This window comes from Notolepis coatsorum, assembly GCF_963971535.1.
Source record: "Notolepis coatsorum genome assembly, chromosome: 8".
Lineage (NCBI taxonomy): Eukaryota > Metazoa > Chordata > Actinopteri > Aulopiformes > Paralepididae > Notolepis > Notolepis coatsorum.
The window spans coordinates 41771935-41787670 of NC_140172.1; the positions used below are offsets into that span (position 1 = coordinate 41771935).

General features: G+C 46.4%; 1 protein-coding gene across 1 annotated transcript in view; it reads left to right on the top strand.

Annotated features, from left to right (window-relative positions):
- The window catches only part of htatsf1 (HIV-1 Tat specific factor 1), a 40049-nt gene extending 25186 nt beyond the window's left edge, over positions 1-14863 (top strand). Inside the window, exon 10 of the mRNA XM_084320080.1 lies at positions 14080-14863. Coding sequence (XP_084176206.1) covers positions 14080-14616 — 537 coding nt within the window. The 3' untranslated portion in view covers positions 14617-14863. The remainder of the gene's footprint in view (positions 1-14079) is intronic.
- The last annotated feature ends 873 nt before the right edge of the window (positions 14864-15736 follow it).

Consider the following 15736-nt stretch of genomic DNA (forward strand, 5'->3'; position numbering starts at 1 on the left):
TGATAACTCCAGCCGAAATGAGAGAAAAGCAAAGAGCCGACACCTGTATCCGCCAAGTACTACAGCTAGTGGAGTCAGGGGAGAAACCTCCACCGACACTCGGAAAGGAAATCCCAGAACTTTACCTTCTACTAAGAGAGTGGAATCGGTTAGAAGTATTGGACAGAGTCCTGTACAGGAAGAGACAAGAAGGCGCACAGACCCACCATCAACTTGTGCTGCCGGAAGACCTGAGACCTATGGTCTTAAAGAGCCTTCACGATGACATGGGCCACATGGGCGTGGACCGAACCCTAGACCTTGTCCGAAAGCGATTCTATTGGCCCAAAATATCAGCTAAAGTAGAGACAAAGATCAGGACCTGCAGCCGATGTGTACGGCGTAAGGTTCCACAAGAGAGAGCTGCCCCGTTGGTGAACATCACAGCCACACGACCACTTGAGTTGCTGTGCATGGACTTTCTCAGCCTGGAACCAGACTCCAGTAACACAAAAGCCATCTTGGTCATTACGGACCACTTTACGAAATACGCAGTAGCGATCCCTACCGCAAATCAAAAAGCGCGGACAGTCGCTAAATGCCTGTGGGACAACTTCATTGTCCACTATGGTATCCCGGAGAAGCTCCACAGCGACCAAGGTGCGGATTTCCAATCCAGCACAATTAGCGAGCTGTGTGAGCTAGCCGGCATCAAAAAGATACAAACTACCCCGTACCATCCAAGGGGAAACCCAGTAGAACGCTTCAACAGGACCCTGCTTAATATGCTGGGCACCCTGGAGAATCAGAAGAAGAGCCATTGGCGAGACTACGTCAAACCTCTAGTACACGCCTACAACTGTACTAAGAACGACACTACTGGATTCACCCCGTATGAACTGATGTTCGGGCGACAGCCAAGATTGCCTGTGGACAGCCTTCAATTTACCTGTCAACTACCAGCCAGGCTCACACTCGCAGTACGTCCGCAGTCTGAGATCCCACCTTGAAGCAAGTTACAGAGTAGCTACAGAAAATGCACAGAAGACGGCGGACCGCAACAAAGCAAGATTCGACAAACGAGTTGTTGAGTCTACCCTGCAGGAAGGTGACAGGGTTCTCGTCAGGAACGTCCGCATCAGAGGAAAGCACAAGCTAGCAGACCGGTGGGAAGCAGATATCTATATTGTAGTGAAACACACTGGAAATGTCCCAGTCTATGTAGTTGTGGTAACCTCTAATAATAAGTAAGCCACACGACACGCTTGTGATCCCTTTGGTTGAGTAGTTTAGTGGGTAACGGGAGCAATGGAAAGTTGTACAATACAGGTGCGTCTTACACTCTGTGCACGTTAGTCATACAGGTAAGAACGCAGGCACCGGATACCGGATACGGAGAATACCTCCCGTATATATCTGTAGTCACAAAATAATATCCCTTGAGCAATAGCTCCCTCTAGTGGGGGAATATAGATACTGCCTCCATATTAATCCTAGATATATATATAAGGCTGACATTACAACACCCCTCCCCCTTTACATTTCAACATTACCCAATGTCCATGTAATACAAAAATAATACTAAGTGTCTGTACACTTTCCAAAAATATATATACCAAATAAAGGACTTAGCAACAGCTTACCAAATAAGGCACTTGGAAAACATATTACCAACAGTCATTACACTCATAACTGTCTCGTTAAATGTTCAGTCTGTCGGGAGGTCTGTGATCACGCTGGTGACCTCAAACACACCACAGGTGACTGAGGTTTGGGTGGCTCTGGTGTTGAGAGCATGAGAGGGGTCTGAGTGTCAACTCTACTTGGGGACACAGACACCTCTCCTGGGGAATCTGTCACTGGTACAGTAGTCACTGGCAAACAACATTCTCCCATAGTCTGTTCCCCACAGGTATCCACCGTGGTGCGATCAGTCTCTGAACTGGTGTCGTCAAGTCAAGTAATTTATTTATATAGCACATTTAAAAGCACAAGAGCCAACCAAAGTGCTGTACAATCAAAGCTTAAAATCAATGTCCTAATATAAAATACAAAAATACAAAAAGGCACAGCAGGACAAGACAGTACATTCAGAGAATAGGACAGTAGGACAACACACGGATAGGGGAACACAAAGTACAGGAGCACACAGGGGACAGAGGAGCATAAGAAGAGATACAAGAGGGAGGGGGCAGGATAAAATTACATGGGAGTGTGTGAGTTAGGGTGTGGGAGAATCAGGGTTTATTGAAGGCCAGGGAATAGAAGTGGGTTTTTAGACGGGCCTTAAATGTCTCCAGCGAGGGGGCAGATCGGATCTCCAGGGGAAGCTGGTTCCATAGCTTGGAAGGCGTGGCGTAGGCGTACATGGTCCTGGTGTCTACGGAAAACACGTCCATCAGTCAGTTGAATGACATAGGAAACTGGGCCACTCTGTTTCAGAATAACGCCAGGCAGCCACTGTTGCTTGTTGATGGTACTGAAATTCCTCACATAGACCTTGTCCTCAGGTTCTAATTGTCTCTCTTTTGCGTGCTGATCATGACGCTCCTTCTGCTTCTCCTGCTTCCTCTGTACTTCCGCCTTCATGTCTGGACGCAGCAAGTCCAATCTCGCCTTGGGCCTACGCCCCATCAGCATCTCTGCTGGCGTGCGCCCCGTTGTCGTTTGAGGCGTGAGGCGATAGGTAAACAGGAAACGTGAAAGTCTAGTGTTTAGAGAGTCTCCTGTCATCCTCTTTAACCCCTCTTTCACTGTCTGAACAGCCCGCTCAGCCAAACCATTTGAGGCTGGGTGGAACGGCGCCGTCCTAATGTGATTAATGCCATTCTGGTGCATAAATTCACTAAACAGCTCACTGGTGAATGTTGGGCCATTATCCGAGACCAGGGTGTCTGGCAACCCATGGACTGCGAAGACTTGTCTGAGTTGGTCTATGGTTGTGGGGGCTGTGATATTGTTCATGATATGGGCTTCTATCCATTTTGAGTGTGCGTCTACCATGATCAGAAACATCTGTCCCATAAAGGGTCCTGCAAAGTCTACATGCAGCCTAGACCAGGGGCGGTCTGGCCACTCCCATGGGTGCAACGGAGCAGGCGGTGGATTGTTCTGATTAGTCTGACACTGTGTGCATGATTTTACCTTGCTCTCCAGATCATCGTCCATTCTTGGCCACCAGACGTATGATCTCGCTAGGCTTTTCATCCGGGAGACTCCTGGATGAGTCTCATGTATCTCCTCCACAACTTGTGACCGTCCTGGGGGCGGTACGATGACCCTCGACCCCCAGAAGATGCAGCCGTCCTGCAGGCTCAGTTCTGTTTTGCATTTAGCATACGGCCTCAGTTCCTCTCCCTCCACGACACTGGGCCAACCTTGCAAAAGGAAGTCTTGACCCGAGACAGGACCGGGTCCCTCTCTGTCCACTGCTTAATCTGTGTCGCTTTGATAGGTGTCTCTGCTAGCCTCTCCAATGAAAACACAGTCTCTGGAGGCACATATGTAGTGGCGGGTGTCTCTGGTAACGGCAGTCGACTCAGTGCGTCAGCATTTGCGTTATCCTTGCCCGCTTTGAACACTATAGTGTACTGGTAGGCTGAGAGTGTTGTGATAGTGAATGCCCGTCCATATAGGTATTTATGGAAACGCTTCACAGCAAAAACAACAGCTAGACCCTCTTTATCTAACTGAGTACCCCTTCTCCGCTGCTGTTAGGGTACGTGAAGCAAAAACAACAGGCTTCTCATCTCCATCCTCCATGATGTGTGAGAGCACAGCTCCGACTCCATAAGGCGAGGCATCACTCGAGACGATGATCTCTTTGTCTGGGTCGTAGTGAACGAGCAGCTTTGCAGACTGGAGCAGCTCTTTCACTTCCTTAAAAGCTCTCTGCTGCTCTCCACTCCACTCCCACTTAGTGTCAAGGTGCAGTAGCTTGTACAGCGGGGACAAAACATTTGATAAATCCGGCAGAAATTTGCCATAATAATTCACCATGCTCAAAAACGATCTCAGTTCATGGACACTCTTTGGGCTCGGAGCCTCCTTTATGGCTCTCACCTTGTCTTCCAAAGGGCTGAGCCCCTGTGCTGTGATCCTGTGTCCCAGGTAGGTCACGCTCGGTGCCAGGAACACACACTTGGCACGCTTCCAGGGCTTTTTTAAAAGTCAGCGGCGGGGCTTCCCCCAGCAGGCGGCGCTGTATGGGGTCATTATTAATGCTGCAAACTAATCTGTCACGGAGCATATCATCCAACACTGCCCCGAATTCACAATGTTCCGACAGTTGGCGTAGCTCAGCTACAAAGTTGGCTACAGACTGACCTTGCTTCCTGAACAGACTGTGGAATTTGAAACGTTGTACTATCACAGAGGGTCTTGGGTTGTGGTGGTTCCCCACAAGCTTGACTAAGTCTTCATATGGAATTTCCCCCGGTTTCAGTGGTGTAGCTAAATTCCTTATTAGCTTATAAGTCTTAGCCCCACACACACTCAGGAGAATAGAGCGCATTTTCGCCACATCAGTAATTCCATTTGCATTGAAAAAATGTCCCAACCTTTCCTCGTACTCTGTCCAGTCCTCATTCGCTTCCACGAACTCACTGATAGTCCCAAACGTCTATCGCCATCTGAGCGCGAGGCTCCTCTTCCACACTCGGCTCGTCTCCTTCTTCCGATGCTCTCCCGTCCCCGAGCGATGCTCCTTCAGTACCACTGCCGGCGTCGCTCATACGTTAGCCGTCCAGCTATAGCTTTAGCCTCACGCTAACAACAAACAAAAGCAACCGGGATGACACGTCGCCAATCCAGTTTATCCTCGTCGCCAAAAATATGTGGTAACCTCTAATAATAAGTAAGCCACACGACACGCTTGTGATCCCTTTGGTTGAGTAGTTTAGTGGGTAACTGGAGCAATGGAAAGTTGTACAATACAGGTGCGTCTTACACTCTGCGCACGTTAGTCATACAGGTAAGAACGCAGGCACCGGATACGGAGAATACCTCCCGTATATATCTGTAGTCACAAAATAATATCCCTTGAGCAATAGCTCCCTCTAGTGGGGGAATATAGATACTGCCTCCATATTAATCCTAGATATATATATAAGGCTGACATTACAACAGTAGTGAGACCTGAAACCAGAGATGGTCCACTACGAACGCTCCACCGCGACCTACTGCTACCTTGCGGCTTCCTTCCTACTACCCCTGTGGAAGATGGACCTACTGTAAAAGACAAACCTAAGCGACCAAGAACTCGACAGAGCCCAAGAGAAGAAAGCTCGAATGAATCGGAGGGAGAAGACCCAGATGATGACTATCTTGATCTCCCTTATCACTATGACCATGGAGGTCTAGTGGTGGAAACACGACCCTTTCCAGTGTCCACTGTCGAGCAAGACCCCTCAGACGCAGTCATTCTTCCTGATGGAGCTCCAGGGACAACTGATGACCCGATGACACTGAACAAGACTATCCCATCCGCAGTGAGACCTACTGAAGGCAGTTTACCTGACCCAGATACAGCGGATCGGGAAAATCACTTACCTGACATGGATCAGGAAGAGGACAACCTACCTGACAAGACCTTACCAGTTATGAGTTCAGAGGAGAACAATACTAACATGAATGAACTGGAGACCGAACCAGATGGACAGGAGAATGTCCACGACGAGGTGGAAAAAGAAAACGAAAGAGGGGTCATAGATAAACAGCCAAGAAGGTCGACAAGACATAGAGAACCTCCAAAAACCCTGACTTATCACCGACTAAGAAACCCACTAGTGACGATAATCCAGTCAATATTACAGAGTCTAAGCTCAGTAATCGCAGACTCTTTAGATGACTCAGACTCCCCAGAACCCCATAGGATTGTGATAATGTAGTCCTGGGATAATATGCACAGGGACGTGCATTAGGATAGAAGGGGAGAATGTACCCTTCCTGATGACTTGTCGTACAGAACTTGTAAGTCGATTTGGATAAAAGCGTCAGCTAAATGACTAAATGTAAATGTAACCCAGGGTTCAGATTCATAACTATCAGAGGGACATAAATAGTTAATTCTAGACCAGCGTATCATGATAGAAGATTCTGGAACCTTTGTGATGTCACCGTATGATGTCATAATATAACGTTCCGGAACATCTTGGATGTTGTGAAAAGCTGTGGAAAGATGGATTTTGAGAGGTGCGCAGAGTGGCGGCGTCTGCGTCCGCCGGAGCTGTGCAACGAAGACATGTGTAGGGGTAGTAGTCGGTGGTGGGAGGCGAACGGAGTAGATATGGAGGATCGGAAACAGGGAAGACCTCGCGATTGGTGGCCCCGGCCTGTGAGCGGCTGTCCAGGGTATTGGGAGGATGGTGATGGAAGTAAATGGTGTGATGGAAGTAAATGGGGTGGGAAGGGCGAGGAAGATAGCGATGACGGAATGGAGTACAGTGGGGAGGAGAGGGAGAAAGAAGAGATGGAGAAGGAGGTGTGGGAAACGGTGGGGAAGAAGAGGAAGAAGCAGACGGAGAGGGACGACAGTGATGGGGATGGCAAGGGTAAGGGGTCGGGTGAGAGTAGGGGGGAGGAGAGTGGGGGAGAAGGGGGGAAGAGGAAGAAAGTGGGGGACGATAGCTCAAGTGGGCCGGGAGATGAGGGTGCTGGAAAAGATGTGGCAAAAGCGGAAGTGATCCATATAGTGGTCAGGCTTGAGGGGGAGAGGGGTGAGAGGAAAGTAGGTAGGCTCGAGTGGCCCAAACTCATTGCCGAGCAATTAGGGGAGGTAAAGTACGCGAGAGTTTTGTGGGATGGGAATCTGGCCGTAGGGTGTGGTAGTGAGGGGCAGGTGGAGGTGGCTAGGAAGATGCGGAGCATTGGGGGGGTGGGTATAAGTAAGGTGGCGAGAGTAGGGGAGAAGAGGGGGGGGGGATATAAGGGGGTGATAGCTGGGGTACCGGTCGAGGTTACAGTAGAGCAGCTGGTGGAAGAGCTAATGGAGAACGGGCGTAATGGCATAGTTAAGAGTGCAGAAAGGATGAAGAGGGGAGCAGAGAGGGCATTGACGGGGACGGTAGTGATTACGTTTGAGGGTGGGGTTGTTCCTAGGGAGGTGTTTGTAGGGCGTAGGATGTATAGGGTTAGGGAATTTGTTCATAATCCTCTTAGGTGCTATAGGTGCCAGGAGTTTGGCCATATAGCTACCACGTGTAGGAAGGGGCTGAGGTGCGCTAGGTGTGGCGGGGAACATGAATATGGGAATTGTGGAGAGGGAGTGAAGCCGAAGTGCTGTAGTTGTGGTGGGGAGCATAGTGTAGCGTTTAGGGGGTGCGAGGTGATGATGAAGGAGGTCGCGGATCGGAGAGAGAGAAGGGAGGGTAAGTTGACGTATGCTGGGGCGGTTAGCAGGGCAGGACAGGGTAGCCAAGAAAGGGTGCAGGGGGTTGAAGGAGGGCATTTGGCAGTGAGGGTAGAGCAGGTGGAAAGAGAGAGGGGAAGGGAGGAGAAATTAGGTATTGTGGCCTTCGTGGCAGGGGTAGTTACTGGTATGGCAGAGGCTAAGGGTAGAACAGAGATGGTGAAGATGATTGTTAGGATAGCGGTTCAACATCTGGGATTGGAAGGTCTGGACTGGAAGGAGGTGTATAGTGAATTGGCTGAGGGGGCTGCGAGGGACAAGGCTGCGAGGGACAAAGCAGCCCAGGATAAGATAGCAGGGGGCAAGGAGGGTCCCGCGGAGGGGGGCTCAGGCAGGAAGTAGCAGCAGTAGCTGCACTCCAATGGACAATGTAGTTGATGACGGGGTCCAGTAGAAGAAGAAAAAGAAGGTGAAGAAGGAGAAGAAGGAGAAGAAGAAGAGCCCATAAAAAGAATTGCGGAGGGCAGTAATACGCCACGATGCGTCTACTCTGCCGGAAATTCAAATAAGAAGAAGAAGAAACCATACTACTAGCGTAGTATAAGAACTGAGGAGGGCAGTAATACGCCACGATGCGTCTACACTGCCGGAAATTCAAAAGAAGAAAAGAAGAAGAAGCCATCCCTCTCTTCTCCTCGACATCCGAACCAGCAGCACTGACCAGACGGACGGGACTAACCAACAGACTGAAACCTGCAAGTCTCAACCAGCATCCCGGAGCAGTCCAGACTAGGCTTGGGCGGTATGATGGTATTACGGTATACCAAGGTATTTAGAAATCCCGACGGTATTGAAAACCAATACGTCAAAATCACAGATCCATTTCAGTTTATATTACAGTGAAACGGAGTTTTAACGGTGGTTGGTTGTAGTGCACTGCACACATGCACCAGCAGAGGGCGAGACCAGTCCTCACTAGTGGAGCAGAGCTGGTTGTCTACACCAGTGGTTCTCAAACTGTGGTACGCGTACCACTAGTGGTACTTGGTGGTACTGCTGGTGGTACTTGAAAACATTTCCAAAAAAGCTAAAAAATTATATTTTTTTTTTTTTTTTGCAGTCAGGCCACTGAACTTAGAAGCAGGGCAGGCCGCGTGTACCGCTTCCGCAACGGATTCTATTTCCGGGGTTGCCCTGATTGGCCGTGACGGCCACGTAACACGCCGCGGCCACGCCCCGCGGCAAAACGCCGAGGCTGCTGTGTTTCACTGCCGCTTCCCCACTTCAACGCCGCAGCAGCAATTGCAGAGCTGTTTAATCACTTGCCCCACTGCCTTTCACATCGCGCCACGCTTAATCATTTATCATTTAACATTTGAAAGGCATACATTGTTGTCATACAGAAGTACAGAATGCTTCTCATTGTCGCGCCACATCTCCCGAGTGCAGAGCTGTTTAATCACTTTCCCCACTGAGTTACCATACACCATACGCTATACACACAGGAGGAGGAGGGGAAACCCCGCTTCACTGGAAATTAAATGAAAGTCGAGACACTTGCTGCCTGGTGCTGCGGGCTAACTGGCTGTTCTGAGAGCTAACTGTTGTGTATGTGTATCACAACGGTGGTCACGCTTTACGGTAATGTTGCGACAGTGCTGTGAAAATACCGTAAAGCCATAGTCGTTAGACTGAAGTTGAATATTGAATTGAAGGGAGTATGGTCTGATGCAGATGGTCGGATAACTATAGCTAAGATTTTACACAAGAACAGAAAAATAGCGTTGGTAGCGGTATACGCCCCAAATTTATACGAAGTTAGTTTCTTCACTACACTTACCAGAGCAATGTTAGACCTTCCCGAATACTCATTTATAATCGGTGCGGATTTTAATGCCATTTGGAACCCAAGGATGGACAAATCAAACCCCTCCTTTTCCAATGAACAAAAAAATGCATCTAATGCATTAAAGGATTGGTCGAAGATTACAGGTGTAAATGACTTATGGCGATCACTCAACCCCATGACCCGGAAGTACTCTTGTCGATCTGCGAGACATAATACATTATCCAGAATAGATTACGTTTTCACAACCCCGAGACTATTTGATAACTACGATGTGGAAATGATACCCAATGCATTGTCTGATCACTGTTATTTACTCTTAAAAGGAACATTTGGTATACTATCATCCCGAGCCCCAAGATGGCGATTTAACACGATGCTGCTTAATAACAAGGAATTCATTACACAAATCAAAGAAGCTCTTACGGTATTCCTACGGATAAATGCGAATTCGGTGCAGGACCCCAGAATATTATGGATGTCGACAAAGGGAATGATCAAGGATTTCACTGATAGCTTTTCCTCCCAAATACGCAAGAATCGATGCTCAAAACTGGCTGAACTGGAAACACTTTACTCAACATTATTTAATTCTTTGCAATACAACAACTCGGTTCAACTGGAAAATCAAGCCGATATACTAAAAAAAGAGATTAACGCCATATACAGACAACAATCTGAATTGCAAATACGTAGCACAAGACAACAGCAGTACTCCCAAGGTTCCAAACCAAGTCACCTATTAGCCATGCGACTAAGAGTCAACGCAAAATTTGCAGATATAACTACCATTAGAGCACAACAAGGACTTGTTACAGAACCCAAAGAAATAAACACGACATTCAAAGAATTTTACTCCAACTTATACAAATCAGAAACGACCTTCGATCAAAACAAAATGGACACATATCTTAATCAAATTAACCTCCCTAAACTTTCAGAGGATGACGCTAAACAGTTAGAAACACCGATCACACTAGATGAACTTAGGGAGGCCATATCTGAAATGCAAAGTGGAAGGGCCCCTGGAAGAGACGGTATCCCACCAGAAATGTACCTCTCTTGTTGGGACATAATTGGACCCTTATTACTAAATATGATTTTATACTCAGTCAAGGAGGGGAACTTCCATAAGAATGACAATATTGCACTCATAACAGTCCTCCTCAAAAAAGACAGACCCCACCGAGTGCGGTAGTTACAGACCTTTAAGCCTCCTCGGAACCGATATCAAACTGTACTCTAAGGTATTAGCCATCAGACTACAAAAGCATATGACGTCTTTAATTCATCCGGACCAAACAGGCTTCATAAGAGGCCGCCTGATCACTGATAACATAAGACGATTACTACACGTACTAGATGCTAACAAGGAAGACAACACACCTAAGGCGATGCTGTCCCTGGATGCAATGAAAGCTTTTGACAGGTTGGAATGGTCGTATCTATGGGCAGTATTAGAAAGGATGGGGTTAGGAAAAGGATTCATTGATATGATTAAAGTATTATACAAAGACCCATCGGCCATGATTACAACAGGTACAATCACCTCCGAAATCTTTCCAGTATCACGGTCTTCCAGACAGGGTTGCCCCCTTAGTCCCGGACTATTCGATCTATCATTAGAGCCTTTAGCACAATATATAAGACAATCCCAATCCATAGAACCAATCGTAATCAAGGGCACACAACACAAAATTAGTTTATATGCGGACGACGTAATACTGTTCATGCAAAACCCCAACACCGCACTGCCTCATCTTCTCAAGTTGATTGAGGACTTTGGAGATTTATCGGGATTTAGGATAAATTGGCCGAAGTCGGCCTTCCTCCCACTTAACGCCCCTGCAAAAAGAAATATAACCCTCCCAGAAGAGATACCGATGGTAAAACACTTTAGATGTTTGGGAGTTGAAATATTCCCTACCATAAGCCAAACGGTGAAGCACAATTACATAAAAATCCAAAACAAAATCAAATACGACCTTGTCAGGTGGTCAAAACTTAAAAACTCAGTACAAGCACGGATATCAATAATTAAGATGGACGTCCTACCTAGAATCAACTTCTTCAGCTCAATGCTACCGTTACCCCCTCCAAAGGGTTACTGGAAAGAATTACACTCCTCCACATACAAATTTATTTGGAATAACAAACCACCACGTATAAAAAGATCCACCGCACAGAGAAACAAAGCAGACGGTGGTATGGCATTTCCAGATTTCCACCACTATTTTAAGGCATACACTTTAAGACCACTGACAACATGGTTTGATCCCCAAGCATCAGTATCCTGGAGAAATTTAGAAGAAAATATAGTAGCTCCACATAGGCTGAAGGACATAGTGTACACCAAATTATCAATTAAGCAATGCAAACGGAAATTTGGCCCCATAATCACTCATGCAATCCGGATATGGTGTGAAACACAAAAAAAATACTCTATCCCACATAAATGGCATAATCATACTCCCTTATTCAATAACAATGCACTCTTGATTGGAAAACAACCTATAAGATTCCCTAGATGGGAAAAGCAAGGCATTATTACACACATTAGGAGACGTTTTCAACAAACAGGGTTTTTGTAGTTTTGATGAGATATGCAAAAATTTTTATCTCACCAAGTCCTCATATTATTTTTACGCACAGTTATTGGCATGTTTGAAGGCTCACGGTGTTCCATTAAGGATACCAATTGTACACCACAGATACCACAAATTCTTCTATGAAAGAGAGACATCGAGAGGTTTTGTTTCAGATTTTTATCATCAATTACTAACGGCCTCGTATGAAACCCTACATCTAGACTCAGTCTGGAGGAGGGATATACCAGACCTGGAGATAGACTTTGACTGGCAAGAAGCCTGGGCAAATGTACGCCTTGCATCAAGGAACCCGGACCATCAACAAATCAATCTTAACTATATTCACAGGACATACTTAACTCCTATAAGACTGAACAAAATGGGTCTTAAACAAGACTCCAAATGCTCCTTATGTACAAATGGGGACGAAGGGACATTTATGCACATGTACTGGGACTGCCCACCAGTTAAGATATTTTGGAAAGAAGTGACCCAGCAATTGTCAAATCTCTTAACTCTGGATATACCTGTACACCCCTCTGTATTACTGCTGAATGATGTCTTTGAGCATGCAGTACCTCCACAGCTAAAGAGATTGGTTTTATCCGGTATCACAGTGGCTAAAAAGCTGATAGCATCACGATGGTTTCAACCGGAAAAAATTTGCCGTAAGGTCTGGATTCTTACATATCTCGATGTGATTTATCAAGAAATATCAACAGCTAGAATTTTGGGTCTCAATGAATCCAAAATGGCAATGTGGTTAGAAGTGGTGGAGAGAATAAAAGCCAGCATATAATGGTAGTGTCTGGTTAGGAACAAATTATAATGGTTGGATTATCCAATGGGGGGTCCGGGAGAGGGGGGTACGAGCTGGAGCATATGTGTATTTGTATATCCTATTGTGTGTTGTCATGTTTGTTTGTGTTTGTTTAAAAAATAATAAAAAAATAAAATACAAAAAAAAAGAAAATACCGTAAAGCGTTGTAACGAGAGTGTGTGTTGTTGTGGACTGGTGGAGCAAGCAAATAAACGGTAAAACGTTACGTCGCAGTCCGGTGCGTTTTTGAATACACAATACTAACGTTACTAGTACTAGGGTGCTGCGGGGCTCCTGGCTACCATTCTGAGAGTTAACGTTAGTATTACTAGGATGCTGCAGGCTTCTGGCTAGTGGCTACCATTCTGAGAGCTAATGATAGTAGCACTCGGATGCTGCGGGCTAACTGGCCATCTCCGCGATTTGTTTACTTGGTAACACGGGTAAAGGATAAATGCTTACTCACTGATGTCATAATAGAACATTCTAGAACATAGAACCTTCTAGAACGTTTGTGGTAATGTCATAATTGAACATTCTAGAACATAGCACCACAAACGTTCTAGAAGGTTCTATGTTCTAGAATGTTCAATTATGACATTACCACAAACGTTCTAGAAGGTTCTATCATAATAGAACATTCTAGATGACATATTGATTATAGCTGAATCACTGATAGTTTTCCTGTAAAGAAAGATGGTTTAAAGGGCAAATTCACCTAATAAGGTATTTGCATCCCCTGATAAACTGATAGAGTTACCGATGATAACCTCAGAGACGTCTGAACGAACCCCAATGTGTTGATCCAATCAACCTAGGCCTTGATATCGACCTAACCCTCCCGAAAGGAGAGTTTACTGAAATAACCTAAAAGGGATACTTCAAAGCATTACTTGTACTTTACGTCTGTATGTATTATTACTGTTTAGCTAGCGCGCTTTTAATTAAAACACCGGTTATTGTTATAACTCTGCCTCTGGTCTACTATTCTTTTAATTGTGCATATTACTCCTCGCCTCATTTGAACCTAGAACTGTGCCCGTGGCGAACAGTTGTTACTGTTAGTGACACAAGTGCTACATATGCATCATTCATGTCCTTTGCCAGTCACATACCTGTTTAAGTGATGACTAAACGATCAACCTCTGTAGCACCAGTGTTATGTGTTAAAAAAGAAAAGAAAAAAGGTTAACGTACAGCCCTGAGACGTATGCGCATTTCCCATAATGTTGGCATGTTCATTTTTTAAAAGAGCCCACTTCCTGAACAACTATTGTTGAAGTGCCCTTGAGCAAAGTGACCTCTATATGGTCCAGTGGTGCTGCACACTGGCTAACCGTAGAAAACTGTGGTTGGACTGGAGTTAGACTCTCAGGTGAATGAGTTTGAAAAGGAGCATACATGCTCGGCTAAATCATCCCTGGATAAATTAAGCTTCCAAATGTATTGTGAGTGGACCATGCAGTGACTTATCTCTGTGTGTGTGTGTGTGTGCAGGTGGATGAGACGACGCGAGAGCGCGAGGAGAGGCTGAAGGGCTGGGCTACTTTCCTTGATGAAGCCAAGAAGGACGGGGAACAGAGCGCAAACCTTACAGAGCCACCAGGGGGAGCCACCTCCACTGAGCTACCAGGGGGAGCCACCTCCACTGAGCCAGCAGGGGGAGCCACCTCCACTGAGCCAGCAGGGGGAGCCACCTCCACTGAGCCAGCAGGGGGAGCCACCTCCACTGAGCCAGCAGGGGGAGCCACCTCCACTGAGCCAGCAGGGGGAGCCACCTCCACTGAGCCAGCAGGGGGAGCCAACTCCACTGAGCCAGCAGGGGGAGCCACCTCCACTGAGCCACCGGTACAGCCACCCGTCACCACAGAACCAGGTTCAGAACCAGGGAGAACAGCCTCCACAGCTGATCCAGACCTAGTCGAGAGGACGGGCAACAACCCCAAAACGGAACCACAGCCCACAGAGCAGCAGGAAGAGGAAATGGACTCCACAGACAGTAGCCTCGCAGGAAGTGGTGATGAGGAAGCCTAGACACATGGTAGTATCTAGAGCCTACCCAGATACAACACAACATACTCACCCAGACCTAGAAATATCTATGGTAGCAGTTAATGAAGACGGTCCTTCCTCAAATTGAACTGAACTTTGACAAGGCTCCTTGTTGATAAGGAGATGGTAAATGTAAGACGTTGGGAAACCTTCAGATGTTTTGTAATACGCAACAGAAATGTATGCATGTCATTTGATGAAATTAAACTACTTTTGGAGTCCCTTGTCATTGCTGGAGAAATGTCCCATCATTGATTGTTTCTATGGCAATAAATGTACTGATTAGTGATCCACTGATTAATCTGCCTATAGGGTGGGCGATGGTGCACATCTTCTTGTCAATTATTAAAGGGGAACTATTTTACTATTTCTTTCACTATTTGGGTACTTTACACAATTCCTGTGAGTATGGAACACCTCTAATTTTCAATTTTTTTTTAATTCATTGTTTTGTATTTCTAATCAAGTCCTCAAAAACAGCATTTTTCTACCTCAAGATCTCGAGCCGTTTTGAGCCTGGGCTCTAACCACTGTGTGCAGCTCATCATGTACCTGATGCCACACAGCCACATTATCATGCAGCGGAGTCTCTCTGACATCACAAATCATCACATTTTCAAATGACTCAGTTCAGTGAGGGTGAATATTGTGAGAGGAGAATTGGAAGAATGCGCCAATATGAGAATTAGAGACATAGATCATATTAATATAAGTTCACATAGCTAGGAAACAATGCTAAACGCTCAAAAGTTCAGAAGTTCCCCTTTAACATTTTCTTTTGACCTACTTTTTCTCCTCTGTGATTTTTCTCCCATCCCAATTTCCTCTCGTGCCAATTCTCCCTCCCCTATCCTGATAGTTGTTTGCATGTGCCCCCCACGGGCCGGTCGTAGGGAGGATAGAAGCCCATCATATGTCCCCTCCGATACATGTGGAGGCAGCCAGTCACTTCTTTTCACCTGCCAGCGTGGACTCTCATTGTCGAGGTGTAACGTGTGGGAAGCTCACACTGCCCCCGCCATTTCCTGACTTTGCTGTGCAGGCGCCCTGACCGACCTGTAGGAGTCGCTGTTTACAACGACCAGACTACCACCCATCGACT